General features: G+C 32.0%; 1 protein-coding gene across 1 annotated transcript in view; it reads right to left on the bottom strand.

Moving 5' to 3' along the window:
• LOC118183804 (deubiquitinating protein VCPIP1-like) overlaps nt 1–15,341 on the bottom strand; it is a 73,634-nt gene extending 58,293 nt beyond the window's left edge. The window contains exons 1-2 of the mRNA XM_085816085.1: nt 14,339–15,341; nt 394–589 (exon numbers count right to left, since the gene is read on the bottom strand). Of these exons, the coding sequence (XP_085672211.1) occupies nt 394–589; nt 14,339–15,001 (859 nt within the window). The 5' untranslated portion in view covers nt 15,002–15,341. The remainder of the gene's footprint in view (nt 1–393; nt 590–14,338) is intronic.
• Nucleotides 15,342–15,727: the final 386 nt, after the last annotated feature.

Here is a 15,727-nt window from a genome sequence, read left to right as displayed (position 1 = left end):
TATAGAAGTACTGTATAATAAATGGTATAAGTAAAGCATAAAAGTTCGTATGTTTAAAATATAATGCTGAAATACATTGATTCAATAATGATAATATAACACATAAGAAATAGAAAATAAATATTTTGCAAAAATAACTATGCATTAAACCATTCTTAAAAATGACATTGTAAATTTAATAAACAATGCAAACTTTTAAAATGTTTTAATAATTAATAATATAAGCATTTAGTAAATTTTTAAAATTTGATAAAAAGGTGAGGATTTCAGCTTACATTACCAACAGCACTAACAAAATGAGAGTTTAGGCTTTAATTAAAGAAGATTAACCTCAATTTTAATAGTAATTTATGCTAAAAGAATGATATAAAAAATTTACTTTCATAGACACACCTGAATAATCACCGCACTTTTTCATACATTCAAGAGAATCAAGAAGTATAATAGGACGTTTTAAAACATTAGCTAGTCCAAATATGTGGATATTACGTAATCCATGAAGTTCCCCTTCAGGAGGTTGAAATTCAGGATCACATTCTTCTATGATTGCAGCCCATTCGGCAGCATCAATAAAATCTTTAAATAATTCCTAGGGGGATTAACAATTTTTTTTAAACATTTTACATTAACTAGCAACACTTTTTAGTATTAACAAAGCAACATGTTTTAGTGTTAAATGACTCAAGTAATTTGTGAATAGACTATATCCCTCTTATCAAAATACAATAAAATACTACATAAAGAGTTTTATTAAAAGATATTATCTTTGCGGAAGAATACAATAAACCTCCAGCTGAAGGTCTGGATTTAAAATGCAGTGTCTAAAAAAAGTAATGAGAAAACTTATAATTCCAAAACACACCTGTACTTTATACCTGCAAAGAACAACATCTGTGTACTTAAGTAACACTAGTAGGATAACTCCCAAATGTGATTTGACTACTTGAAAGATAAAAGAAGTGTACCTGGTACGGCAAAATATTCAAGTATTTTCAACATTTTCTAAATTTGTTACACAATGATAGCAGGTTTAAGTATAGACCAGGGTTTCTTAACCTGTGGGTCGCTACCCACAGGTTCCCGCTATTCCCCTTTTAGCACTTTTGATATTTCTTTAACTTATTATAAAAATTTTACAATTATCAAATATTTTTACACAATGTATCTGAAAATAGATAAAGATTAGAAAATATAGACAAAGAAAAAATGAAACTTTTTGACGCATTCTTTTTATAATAAAAACGTTCATTTTCCTTGCTTTATATATATATTAATATATATTTTATATTATATTTATAATTCATATATATTTTAATAAAAGGGAATGTGTTCCTTCTTTATATATACATATATACAGTCAAAAGTCATTAATCCGGACTCGTCGAGACTTCAGCGATTCCGGATTATAGATCATCAATTTAAATCTGGTAAGATGCCACGCTGAAATTATAAAATTAAAAATATGAAACCGTAATTTATGAAATAAAGAGCAATTATGATCTAAAAGGTATCAAAATTTACAAAAAAAAAAAAAAAAAAAAAAAAGGCTTAATATTTATTTGTTTACTTTATTAAACATTTCTTTCAATGTAATTTGTTTAAGTTGCTTCGTTTTATGTGCTAATACTTTCTCTTTAATTCCTTAAACAGACATAATTTCTTGTTCAGTTACAAAGTTTCTCTGTTCAAGTCCTGTAATTGCTGCGCTGAGAATACCAACTAACTTGACAATTGAAATTTTTTCGTTTTCGCTCACCTGTCTATCACTTTCTTCATGCCTTTATCCATTTTCTGCAGCAATTCCCATTAAAACATACTTCTGCTTCGTAGATCCTTTGGCAGCTCCAGAATCGGAAACTCTTTTTGACATAATCGAAAGTTCAAGCTTACTTTTTATAAAATTGCTCTAACAGTCTGCAAAAAATAATTAGCCAGATCCAATTAGAAGATTAAGGAACAACGCAATCTGCAACATTAACTGAAAAAGATAATTTTAGCCTGGCTTATACCGTCCGTTAAACATTAAACGCACATGCATAAATGCATATGCGTATGCACAGAAAGTTTGTAGCTTTGAGGTCCGGATTAAAGATCATTCCAGATTATGGACGTCCGGATTAAAGACTTTGTACTGTATAAAATCTGAAAGTTTTCAAAGTCTTTTTTTAAATATTTCTATTCAGAAATTGAAAAATAATCATTGTAAAATTGGTGGTGGTACTAAAGATTTTCAATTTTTGCTTAGATGGTATGCATCAGTTTAAAATGGTTGAGAACCACTGGTCTAGACCAATGGTCGGCAAACCATGGCTCTTTGGGTCCTCCACTGTGGCTCTTCCATACAATAGCACATGTGTGTATACATGCATAAAAGCAAGAAAATCTTGAAAATACAATACAAAGGCCATCAAATTTTACACAAGCATGGAAACATATTCACCAAAGCTATTTCGGGAAATTTTTTTTACTGATTTCAGCAATTTGATTGTACTGATTATACGTCAGATTGTGCTGTCATAGTAATTGTCATATGCCAGATTTTAACTGATGAAATGCTTTAAATTAATACAGTCAAAAGTCGTTAATCCGGACTCGTCGGGACTTCGGCGATTCCGGATTATCGATTTTTCCGGATTATAGATCAGTTTAAATCTGGTAAGATGGCATGCAGAAATTATAAAATTAAAAATATGAAATCGTAATTTATGAAATAAAGAACAATTATGATCTAAAGGGTATAAAAATTTACAAAAAAAAAAAAAAAAAAAAAAAAAAAGCTTAATATTTATTTGTTTATTTTATTAAACATTTCTTTCAATGTAAGTTGTTTAAGTTGCTTCGTTTTATGTGATAATACTTTCTCTTTAATTCTATAAACAGACGTAATTTCTTGTTCAGTTACAAAGTTCCGCTGTTCAAGTCCTATAACTGCTGTGTCGAGAATACCGACTAATTTGTCAATAAAAATTTTTTCGTTTTCAATAACCTCTGTGTCACTTTCTTCACTATTGGAAGCGAATTATAATGACGAGGAATTTGATTTAATCATATCAAAGACGGAGTACATCGAGATGAAATACTACATTTAGTAAGGAATTATAAGCCAAATAAAATAAAAACATCTGCCCTGAAGATAAGGATAGTGCTGACAGATCAACTTCCAATTCATTGCACGCCGCGACGTCCTCCCCCAGAGCAGCATAAAATTGATACACAGATTTCGGAATGGTTAGAGAAACAAAGGATATGCCTTTATCCATTTTTTGCAGCAATTCCACTTTTTGTTTAATGAACTTCGAAACATACTTTCGCTTTGTAGATCCTTTACATAGTAGTAAATATATATCAGAATTTGACATATCAAAAGTTCAAGCTTATGTTTATAAAACTGCTCTAACCATCTGCAAAAAATAATAAGACGGATCCAATTCGAAGATTAAGGAACAACGCAATCTGCAACATTAACTGAATTAAATAATTTTAGCTTAGCTTATACCGTCCGTTATACATTAAACGCGCATGCGCACACGCATATTCGCAGCCGTAAAGGTCTTATGCGCATGCATCAATGCTACGCATGCGCAGAAAGTTTGTAGCTTTGAGGTTCGGATTATAGATCATTCCGGATTATGGGTGTCTGAATTAACGACTTTTGACTGTATACCATTCAACGGCAATTTTAACTTGAATGAAAAACCAAATAACGTAAAAATGAAGTTTAGTTTCAAAATATCACAACTTTTAGCTTCTTAGACCTTTCAAATTTGAAGTCTTTTCAGTGTCTGAAACAAAAATTTTCCTGGCAACATAAAACACATAGACGATGTTTGGGTTGCATAAATTGTGAAAAAACTTCAAATTGGACATGTCTAAAATCTCATATATTTTGACACAAAATTTCATTTTTATGTCATTTCAAGTTATCAAGTTAAAATTGCCATTGTACTGACTATAGTAAGATTTTTACTAATGTATTGAAAAATCAGCAATTGCACTGATTTCAGCACAGTGGTCTCACAAAATAATGACCATTGTATCCTTCATCAAGAAGCACTTTATTCACAGACATTTCTAGAAGAAATTTGCAGAGTTATGAAATTGGTGATTAAGATTATGAACTCCATTACAAGTAAAGCCCTTAAAATTGACAGTTTAAAGAATTTTTAGTTGAAATGGAAAGTGAGTATGCAGATCTTCTACTGCATAACAAAGTACGTTGGATATCAAGAGGAAACATTTAACGTCCATATTGACAGAAATTAAAGCACTTCTCCTCGAAAAAGGGTGTTTATTATCCAGGACTAACAAATGATGAAAGGATCCAAAAATTTTACTTCATGGTAAACATGAAGTCTCATCTAAATCAACTTGATAAAAAAACTACAGGGAAAAGGAAATAAATGTTTTCGATGTTAGAAGTTGTTTCATTAGAAAACAAATTATCTCTTTTTGCTCAAGGTTTTGAAACAGAAACTTTCCAAAACTGCTGAAACATTGCAAAGAAAATACAGTCAAAAGTCGTTAATCTGGACTCGTCGGGACTTCGGCGATTCAAGATTATCGATTTTTCCGGATTATAGATCATCAGTTTAAATCTCGTAAGATGGCATGCAGAAATTCTAAAATTAAAAATATGAAACCGTAATTTATGAAATAAAGAACAATTATGATCTAAAGGGTATCAAAATTTACAAAAAAAAAAAAAAAAAAAAAAAAAAAAAAGCTTCATATTTATTTGTTTACTTTATTAAACATTTCTTTCAATGTAAGTTGTTTCGTTTTATGCAATAATACTTTCTTTTTAATTCTATAAACAGACATAATTTCTTGTTCAGTTACAAAGTTTTGCTGTTCAAGTCCCATAATTGCTGTGCAGAGAATACCGACTAACTTGTCAATCGAAATTTTTTCGTTTTCACTAACCTCTCTGTCACCTTCATGTCTTTATCCATTTTTTGCAGCAATTCCACTTTTTGTTTGATGGACATCGAAACATACTTTTGTTTTGTAGATCCTTTGGGAGCTCCAGCATCGGAAATTCTATTTGACATAATCGAAAGTTCAAGTTTACTTTTATAAAATTGCTCTTACAGTCTGCAAAAAATAATAAGTTCAACTCGAAGAATAAGTTCATCATCAACATTAACTGAAATAGATAATTAGACAATTTTAGCTTATACTGTCTGTTATACATAAAACGCGCACGCGAAAACGTATTCTGCGCTTGCGCACATGCATATGTGCAGTGTTTGAAAATATAACTTATTGTAAACGTTTTACTGCATCATCTCTCCTCCTTGAAATGTTTATTTTGTTTAATTCTTATTTTAATGTAATATAGTAGTTACTTCTACTTCTTTTTCTTACTGATGATACTATCGGCTTTCTCGTGCCGATAGCTGATTGGTTGCCGTGAGATAACGTCATGCCTACTTCTGCTATAAGTATCTCGCTTCGCTCTGCAGACTTCCTACTGTCATGTGCCTACTGGCTCTCCTCATGAGCTGGAAACAGCGCGCGAAGCGCGCTACTCCAGCCACACTTGTTCGGATCGGATAAGGTCACTCAACTCTCCTTCTAGTTCCTGCTTTCCTGGCACTTGAGTGTGCAGTTTCCAGCCCCTTCAGAAGGATGCATGCAGTTCGGTAAATAAAGTTCCCTGGTTCCTGTTCACAAGATGACTGTTCCTGAATAAAGTTCCTTGGTTCCTGTATACAAGATGGTTGTTCCAGAATGAGTTCCTTGGTTCATATCCACAAGATGATTATTCCAGAATGAGTTCCTTGGTTCTAGAGGCTACCATGTGAGTGACTGCCGTGGGCAGCATCCATGTTCTTCAATGAAGGTGGCATTTAAATACGTGAGCGTTCAACTAATTCCTCGTGTTCAACTAATGCAAACGGAGTTAGGCCGGTTTTGAGTGCTTTCAAGAACTTGATTCAAAGTTCAGGTGTTTTCTCGACCATTGATCATGGACTTTTTGAATGTGTAGCCAACTTCATTTTGAGGCCACATAATTACTGTTTAGGACATTTTTGTTTGTATTGAATGCCAGTGTGTTTGGAGACCAGGTAAAAATATTATTTGATGAATGATGGTTATATTATATTTTTCCTAAGACTCTGATATTGTTTAAATTTATTTTCTGTGTTTTTATTCTTTATTATATTGTTAATAAATTGGTTAAGTTCGAAACTTTTTATTGTCTTCAATGTCTGCACAACATATTATCTCAGGGAGCTTTTATTGCTACTATTGCTAAAATGTTTAATTTTATAAACTTTAAAATTTTGTTTTAGCATCATGCAGTCATAAAGGTCTTACGTGCACGCGTAAATGCCTATGCGCATGTGTTAACGCAGCGCATGCGCAGAAAGTTTTTATCTTTGAGGTCCGGATTATGGGTGTCCGAATTAACGACTTTTGACTGTAATTCTAATATTGACATTTGCTATTACTATTGTTACAGTTTTAAATATGAAATGTTTTTCTCAGCAAGTTTCAGGAATTCAGAAACAATAAAGCCATGTTAGCCTTTGTTAAAAAATAAATAAATAAATAAATAAAAACCTCCTAATACTACTGTAACAGAACTAAATTTTTCTCCCTGTAATATTGACACTGAAATCTAATTGTTGGATTTAAAAAACAAAGAATTATGGAGCTCAATTTGAACGTCTTAGTGCTGATATAGCAACATCAGCGAAAAACAAATGTAAGCTTATTTCACAGCACACGTGGTCTACTTTGAAAGACCTGGAGAAGGAAACACACATGGAATACTATATGTGACTCATATAATCAGCTGAAAAACTAGCGGTTGCTGATCTTTCCTTATTTGGGTCTGCATATTCATGCGAATAATCTTTTTCAGGCACGAACTTTAGTAAATTCAGAAGTCGTCTTATAGATGAGAACTTGAATCATGCTTAAAATTAAAAACAACATACAAACTTGAGTTGCACAAACTTTCCAAGCAGATGCAAGGCTATTGTTTACATTACTGTTTGTCACTATCACGATTTAAGTTTCTGGATACCTTATACTTTTATTTTATCAATAAAAAGTATCATTGTTAACTGTAATAGCAAGTTTTATTTGATATACAGTCAAAAGTCGTTAATCTGGACTCGTCGGGACTTCGGCGATTCCGGATTATCGATTTTTCCGGATTATAGATCATCATTTTAAATCTCCTAAGATGGCATGCAGAAATTCTAAAATTAAAAATATGAAACCGTAATTTATGAAATAAAAAACAATTATGATCTAAAGTGTATCAAAATTTACAAAAAAAAAAAAAAAAAAAAAAGCTTAATATTTATTTGTTTACTTTATTAAACATTTCTTTCAATGTAAGTTGTTTAAGTTGCTTCGTTTTATGTGATAATACTTTCTCTTTAATTCTATAAACAGACATAATTTCTTTTTCAGTTACAAAGTTCCGCTGTTCAAATCCCGTTAATTGCTGTGCCGAGAATACCGACTAACTCGTCAATCGAAATTTTTTCGTTTTCACTAACCTCTCTGTCACATTCTTCATGCCTTTATCCATTTTTTGCAGCAATTCCACTTTTTGTTTGTTGGACATCGAAACATACTTTCGTTTTGTAGATCCTTTGGAAGTTCCAGTATCGGAAATTCTATATGACATAAGTTCGAAAGTTCAAGTTTACTTTTATAAAATTGCTCTTACAGTCTGCTAAAAATAATAAGCGGGATCCAATTCGAAGATTAAGGAACAACGCAATCATTAATATTAACTGAAATAGATAATTAGATCATTTTAGCTTACACCGTCCATTATACATTAAACACGCAGGCGAAAACGTACTCTGCACTTGCGCACACGCATATGCGCAGTAGTCAAGGTCTTACGCGCACGCGTAAAACGCCTGTGCGCATGTGCCAATGCAGCGCATGTGCAGAAAGTTTTTAGCTTTGAGGTCCGGATTATGGGTGTCCGAATTAACGACTTTTGACTGTACTTATATAGGTATACTAAGAAACTGAAGAATTAAGTAAATGTTAGGAAGTGTTGTGGAGTGAAAAAAGATGTGCTGAGAATTGAGAAAGGTACGAACATGGCAGCTGACCACAAAGAACATATGTTGATCAGATCAAAGACATATGTTGATCAGATAAAAACCAGCTTAAGAGTTATTAATAAGCTTAAGCTAATTAAGTGAATAACAATATTATATCTACCTTATATAATTTAAGTTAAAAAAGTGTGGCTCTCAAAAGAGATTTCAATCATTGAACTGTTGATAGTGGCTCAGCTGACTGATGAATTTGGTCTAGACCAACCACTAGTCTAGAACATAGTTCAGTTAGAGTAGAGAAGGGTATCCCTTGTATTATCATTAAGTTGTTTCATTTATTGCCAAGTGGTGGTTTATTTATGGTAGTTCGAGTAGTTGAATGTTATGGAAACCTATTACGATGTAATCAGTTGCATGATTGTAGTGAATTTGTAAGGGCTTGTCGTATGTGTTGGTTAGTAAGTACATTGCTTGTTTTCTGGTTTAGATGGTAAAATGGCTGAATGTGGTAAGAACGTTTCTGTACGATTTGGAAAGAAAGAGAAAAAGAGCATTACTTGACTGGTGTGTAAATGAAGGTAAGCTAAAATTATCTAATTATCTATTTCAGTTAATGTTGCAGATTGTGTTGTTCCTTAATCTTCGAATTGGATCCGGCTTATTATTTTTTGCAGACTGTTAGAGCAATTTTATAAAAGTAAGCTTGAACTTTCGATTATGTCAAATAGAATTTCCGATGCTGGAGCTCCCAAAGGATCTACAAAGCAAAAGTATGTTTCAATGTCCATCAAACGAAAAGTGGAATTGTTGCAAAAAATGGATAATGGCATATCCTTTGTTTCTCTAACCATTCCAAAATCTGTTTATCAATTTCACGCTGCTCTATGGCGGATGGGGGGGGTCGACACGGCGCACAACGAAATGGAAGTTGATCTGTCAGCACTATCCTTATCTTCAGGGCAGATGTTTTTATTTTATTTGGCTAATAATTCCTTACTAAATGTAGTATTTCATCTCGATGTACTCCGTCTTCGATATGATTTAAATCAAATTCCTCGTAATTATAATTCGCTTCCGATAGTGAAGAAAGTGACACAGAGGTTATTGAAAACGAAAAAATTTCGATTGACAAATTAGTCGGTATTCTCGACACAGCAATTATAGGACTTGAACAGCGGAACTTTGTAACTGAACAAGAATTTATGTCTGTTTATAGAATTAAAGAGAAAGTATTATCACATGAAACGAAGCAACTTAAACAACTTACATTTAAGAATTACATTGAAAGAAATGTTTAATAAAGTAAACAAATACATATTAAGCTTTTTTTTTTTTTGTAAATTTTGATACCCTTTAAATCATAATTGTTCTTTATTTCATAAATTATGGTTTGATATTTTTAATTTTATAATTTCTGCATGCCATCTTACCAGATTTAAACTGATGATCTATAATCCTGAATCACCGAAGTCCCAACGAGTCCAGATTAATGACTTTTGACTGTAATCATTATTAAGTGTCCTGTTTGTAGGAAGGAAATGCACATGGTTGGACAATACAGCACTATGGAGCATATTGTTTACTCTCATTTTGTGAATTTATGTCATGACGGCAGTATCAGATAATTTTAGAAAGTTTTTGGATGCTGTTAAGGAATTTTGTTTGACAGAAGACGAATTAATTTGTAAATAAGGTAAGGGGATATTTCCTTTGTGTAGTGCAAAGATGATATTTTATGTTATTTAATTCTTTGATTTAAAATGTAGGTTATTGAGATTATATATTTTTTTGTTGCTCCTTTGATTTTTTAAGTGAATATAGTTCGATGAGTACATGGACAAAGTCAAGGGAGTGAGCAACGCCTAGTTTGTGCAATTCTCTGATTTTTTTTAAAGTGAAAAATAGGTCGATGTTTCAAGGGTGTGTGGATACAGTCAAGGGAGTGTGCAATGCCACGTTTTTACAATTCTGGGATTTTTTTTTAAAGTGAAAATAGGTCTACATGTACATGGATACGGAGTTTGTGCAATTCTTTTTCTTGTTATTTTGGCTTTGTGTAGCAGTGATACACAAGCCAAAATAACAAGAAAAAGAACTGCACAAACTTAGTATCCATGCACTGCCAAAAATCGCCAATTCTTAGGGGTACCTGTAAATATGCTTTTACCCTTGTTTTATATATATTTAACTTGTTACGTAAAAAACTTAAAATGTTAAAAAACTTGTTACATAATTCAACAAATACAGTTCCACGATTTTCAATTAAAAAGATTTTGTACCTACAAATCCTAAACTTTCATCATCTGTGTTTAGTCAGTTATGGCTAACTATGGAAGAGCTGTCTACTATATTGAGATACCTTTAGAAGGCCATTTTAAGGGAAACTATCCAATATTCACATTACATCACAGAAAAAACACGAAATCCCTGTACAACCTAAAACTCAACTTGGGCTGAACTGTGAGTTTAAGTTTATCAAGCCTAGTTACTTACTTATGAGTGACATTGAGAAAAAGAGGTTATATTATGATTTAATACAACTCATTATGCTATGATGCAGATTGAAAGTTTCTATTATTTTTAAATTTACCCTTAATAATGGCAATGGTTGGATCCTAGCAGAACCCACACCCTTGGCCCAATGTGTACATGGACAAAGTCAAGGGAGTGCATGATGGCAAGTTTGTGCAACAATTGATTTTTTTTTTAAGTGACAATGGGTCGATGTGTACATGGATACCAAGTTTGTACAATTCTTGTTATTTTCAAGTTGGCGATATAGAGGAACACATTACCTATTAAAATATTAAATTAAAACCTATTAAAATTACATAGCCAATTCTTAATATATTCTACAAAAGAAATACAGCGGTAAAATCCTAGTATACGGTGCAGCCTTGGTGCGATTTTGAAAATTATCACCAACACCAAAATGACCCGTTTAACTACTCATCGTAATTAAGACACAATAACACACCGAATAAATACTAATTCATCTTCTGAATTACTCATCGTATATGTCCCATTTACTGCTCATCATGAAGTCGCCAAAAACAGCCAAATCTCTTGTGCACCGGATACTAGGATTAAATGGTACTCTTCTGTTTTGAGGGCCGTAAAAAAATCACAGTGAAAATGTATGCACAAAAGCGCCAAATCTAGCAAACGCTCCCATTTAACAGCGCGCCAAATGTAGCATACGCGCTGGTTTCAGATTGCGTAAGTTTATATAGTTCTAGATTTCTTAAGACGCCATTGAAATGCTAGCTTAATTTTTAAATCCTTTTTTGATTTTAAATCCATTTTTGAAATCCCATGAATTTAACAATTTGGGAATTGCGCATGACAAAAACTCGGCAATAGAATTTTGGGTAAAGTGCAGAATCACCCACTGCATGGCGCGTTTTCAAGAATTGCGCATACTCGGTATCCATGTGCACATCGACCTATTTTCACTTAAAAAAAAATCCCAGAATTGCATAAAAATGGCACTGTGCCCCACCTTGACTTTATCTATGTACACATCGACCTATTTTCATTTAAAAAGTAAAATAAAGTTGACAAAAATCCAATTGTTTTTACCCCTGTAAAAAGCGGCAAACAAATAAGTGGGCGATTCTGCACCTCTGATTCTGAATATTTTCAAAGAAAAGGCATCATTCATTATAGAAAATTACGATTGATCTTTACAATATGGTAACTGGTAGTTTGGCGACATTTTGGAGGCGATAAAGGTTACTACCTGCGACTTTGGTAATAATGTGAGCAGTACTCAGTTCCGATTACGCATTATTTTGCGTGAGGGAAATGAGAGATCATGGGATATGTCATGTGATATTAATGGACGAATTACGGTTCTTTAATCGGAAAAGGGGGGAAATCAGGAAAAAATGTGGAAATTTTGTATTTAGCTTTATACTGTGTTGTGTGAAACAGTGTTGTTTAATTTTTGGATCCCATGGCCCTAACTAAAGTTAATTCGAAATGGGTATTTAGGCATTGTGATAAAGAGAAGTTTGCTTTTTATTTAGCGGAGGAAGTATGGAGGAAAAATTCGCAGAAAAAATCTTTTAATAATTTTATTGAATGAATTAGAAAAGTGTATCCGCCACGTAATCAAGATTCTGAAGAAGATTAGGTAAGTTAGTATTTTTAATTATTTGAGGATATTATTTTTATGCATTGTTCTAAATGTAAGGTGGAAAGGAATTTGGTATTATTGGGAAAATTGTTATTAGCAATGATTTAGTTTAAAGCAATTAGGATCATAAGGTAATTTTTATTAATTTAATGTATGTGCTCATTTATATTTTAAGTAGTGGTTTTGAATTTAATTATATTTTAATGAAATGATAGTTATTTTGTGAATTTTATGTTTGTAGGAATTTGGTATACGTTTAAGTTGAAATAAACGTGCATGGAAATAATTTAAATATTTGATACTAAGTATTTGTAATGCTTGCGGTATGAATTCGTTGGTGGCGTGTATAATGTAATAGATGATTTAGAGGTAAAAGTTTTTGGATATTTTATTTATTTTATAGGTGGAAATGTTCATATTTGTAAAGGGTAAATACTTTTTCGCGATCAGGTAATTTCATATATGTTTTTTTTACCGGGTTTAAAGATTGAGAAAATTGTCATGTATTTTCGTGAAATTTTTCTAATTTATGAGAAAAAAGCAGTGTACATGGATATAGTGAAGAGTGTGCGCAATGCCATTTTTGTGCAATTCTGGGATGGTTTTTTAAGTAAAAATAAGTCGACGTGTACATGGTTTAGTGATATTTTAATTAAATGATAGTTATTTTGTGAATTTTATGTTTGTAGGAATTTGGTATACGTTTAAGTTGAAATAAGTGCATGGAAATAATTTAAATATTTGATACTAAGTATTTGTAATGCTTGCGGTATGAATTCGTTGGTGACGTGTATAATGTAATAGATGATTTAGAGGTAAAAGTTTTTGGATATTTTATTTATTTTATATGTGGAAATGTTCATATTTGTAAAGGGTAAATACTTTTTCGCGATCAGGTAATTTCATATATGTTTTTTTTACCGGGTTTAAAGATTGAGAAAATTGTCATGTATTTTCGTGAAATTTTTCTAATTTATGAGAAAAAAAGCAGTGTACATGGATATAGTGAAGAGTGTGCACAATGCCATTTTTGTGCAATTCTGGGATGTTTTTTTAAGTAAAAATAAGTCGGCGTGTACATGGTTTATGTGTATGTGTTATTTTGAAAAACGCGTAAGGAGTATGGTATTGTGCACTTTTCCCCAATTTTGCAATGAATATTTGTCATGATTAAGCAGTTTTGTTTGATAAAATTTCTAGCATAAGTGTAATTCGGCTAGTAGATTGTTGGAAGAAAAGAAACATGTCTTTACTTCGTTAAGACAAAATGGCGGCGGGGAAAAAAAAATAGAGGGTTGCTGTAGGAGAGTTGGTTGCCAAATTTTCGCCAAGTTACCATAATGTAAAGATCAACCAAAATTACATTTGAACAACCAATGAGATGAAATTATGCTTTAGCGATAAGTCGGTAACGAAATAGCGATGCAGGCATCCATTCACTTATGTTTAACAATTTTTATATAAATTATAATAATGATCTGAAATAGTTATTTACTCTTATGCTTCCATTCAGTCATGTTTAGCCTTTTTCATATAAATTGCAATAATAAAAAAGTATTATATTAAATTAACCTTTCATCTAAATTAAAACATCAATCTTAGATAGTTATTTACTATTATACTTCCTTTCTTGCCGCAATTATTTTTGGCAGCATTGGCATCAACAATAGTTTGGCAATTTTTTACGGCCCTCGAAACCGAATAGTACCGACTAAACCAATACAGCTACACAACTGGACCAAATAACTGATAATTATGACATTTGCAGCTGTTTAAAACATAACAAAATGCTGTAATTTATATATGTAGAAAATGTTGTCATTGCTGAGTCAAAAGTACAAGCATAAGAAATACAATTTAAATCTGCCTTGGATAAATGAGATTTAAGATAAACATGTGAAACAGATAAAAAGAGATATGGCAATATAATATAAGATGGAAGAAGATTAAAATGCATAACATATTAAAATCAGAACTGATGAGAGATATGAAAATTTTAAAACATTAATTTATATTTTCTAGGGCATCTCTTCCCCAATATTAAAGGGCACCTATTACAAATCAACAAATTCTCTCTTTCAACATACCTTATTTTGAAATTGATTAATGATAGACTTTCTAAACATGTTATAAAAAATCATTTAATACATACCTTATACTTGTCAAGATTATTCTGGAAATGTCTTTTTAGGCAACACCTCAGAGGATGCCAAAATAATTCTCTTCCAACTAAAGCTCGAGATACTGCATGAACTAAACAATGTCCATCACCATCTGCATGAATGGGAATGAGGCGCTCTTCTCCACCATTTGCTATTGTAATTAAACTAAGTGTCTCTGATAAATAATTTACACTACCTGTTATATCTCTGCCAAAGCCTGGGATGGAAATATGCTGTGGTTCAATAAGAAAAGCTCTGTCACCAAATAAGCTACAATCAAAAATTTCACTCTGATTCATGTCTTTCAAGAGTTTTGCCCGTCCTGTTACTTTATCCATGCCATATCGAGTTAGAAGAGGTGATATCAGTTTGCAATAATAATTGGATAAGCCAAGAACTTTCACCATTTCTGGACCACGTTTGGGCGACCGATTCGCAAACACTACTCTCCACACAGCAGTTTCTAGCGCCCAAGGCAAATCTTCCTCTGAAACCACTTGAACATCCTGCAATGTGCTTCTCTCATGCTTCTGACCGCAATGGAAGCATTCCACAATAGTTTCAGAGGAGCCAGCGCAAAAAACAGCCTGACATTTTCTATCACAACAAGTGACTTTAAGCAGTCGAAACTCCTCGTCATTAGAAAATAACATTTTTGTTTAACTCCAGTAATCATAAGCAAAATATACTAAAGTTTACTGAAATGGAGGAATTTCAAATAAATCAAATATGAAAACAACAAAATGAGTTAGCGAATATACCGTAAATAAACAAACAACTGCTAAGCTGAAACTATTGAAATGCTTGCTTAAAACAATGACAGGTCACATGTTCAGAGAAAACATTTTCACATATAAAAAGGAATTACTTAGTATATACGAACACCATTTATGTGATACCATACTATCAACGATTTACACAAGGGATGGGACAAATCTTATACATGCCTAATAGCTACCAGGAAATATACACCGAATTACTTCATTTCAATTCCCGTGAAAAACATTTATGATAATCAAAATACATCACGAAGCATCTTATTTCAGTTCATTTCAAAAACATTCACAATATATATATATATATATATATATATATATATTTTTAAAGACAGAGAGAAAGAAACGAGTTCTGCAGCTTGCATTCCTTATACATAAATTATAACTGAAATTTCTTTTTCCAGTCAAACGAATGTCAAAATTTCTGAAATTTTATTAACAAAGATTTCATTGCATGCATTACTCCATGATTACTGGTATTATATATCTCATTTCACATACACAGAGATCGTATTTTATTCTTGAGTCTCAAAAGATGTAGAAACATCTTTTTACTCGGCTTCTGATAACAATCTGGAAGGAAAAGAAGAATAGTGTAGTAGG

This window comes from Stegodyphus dumicola, chromosome 4 (assembly GCF_044657685.1).
Source record: "Stegodyphus dumicola isolate Sdum_Otavi_A_Nest chromosome 4, ASM4465768v1".
NCBI classification, from domain to species: Eukaryota; Metazoa; Arthropoda; class Arachnida; order Araneae; family Eresidae; genus Stegodyphus; species Stegodyphus dumicola.
The sequence above is the reverse complement of the archived record's forward strand: the minus strand, read 5'-3'. Positions and strand labels throughout refer to the sequence as shown.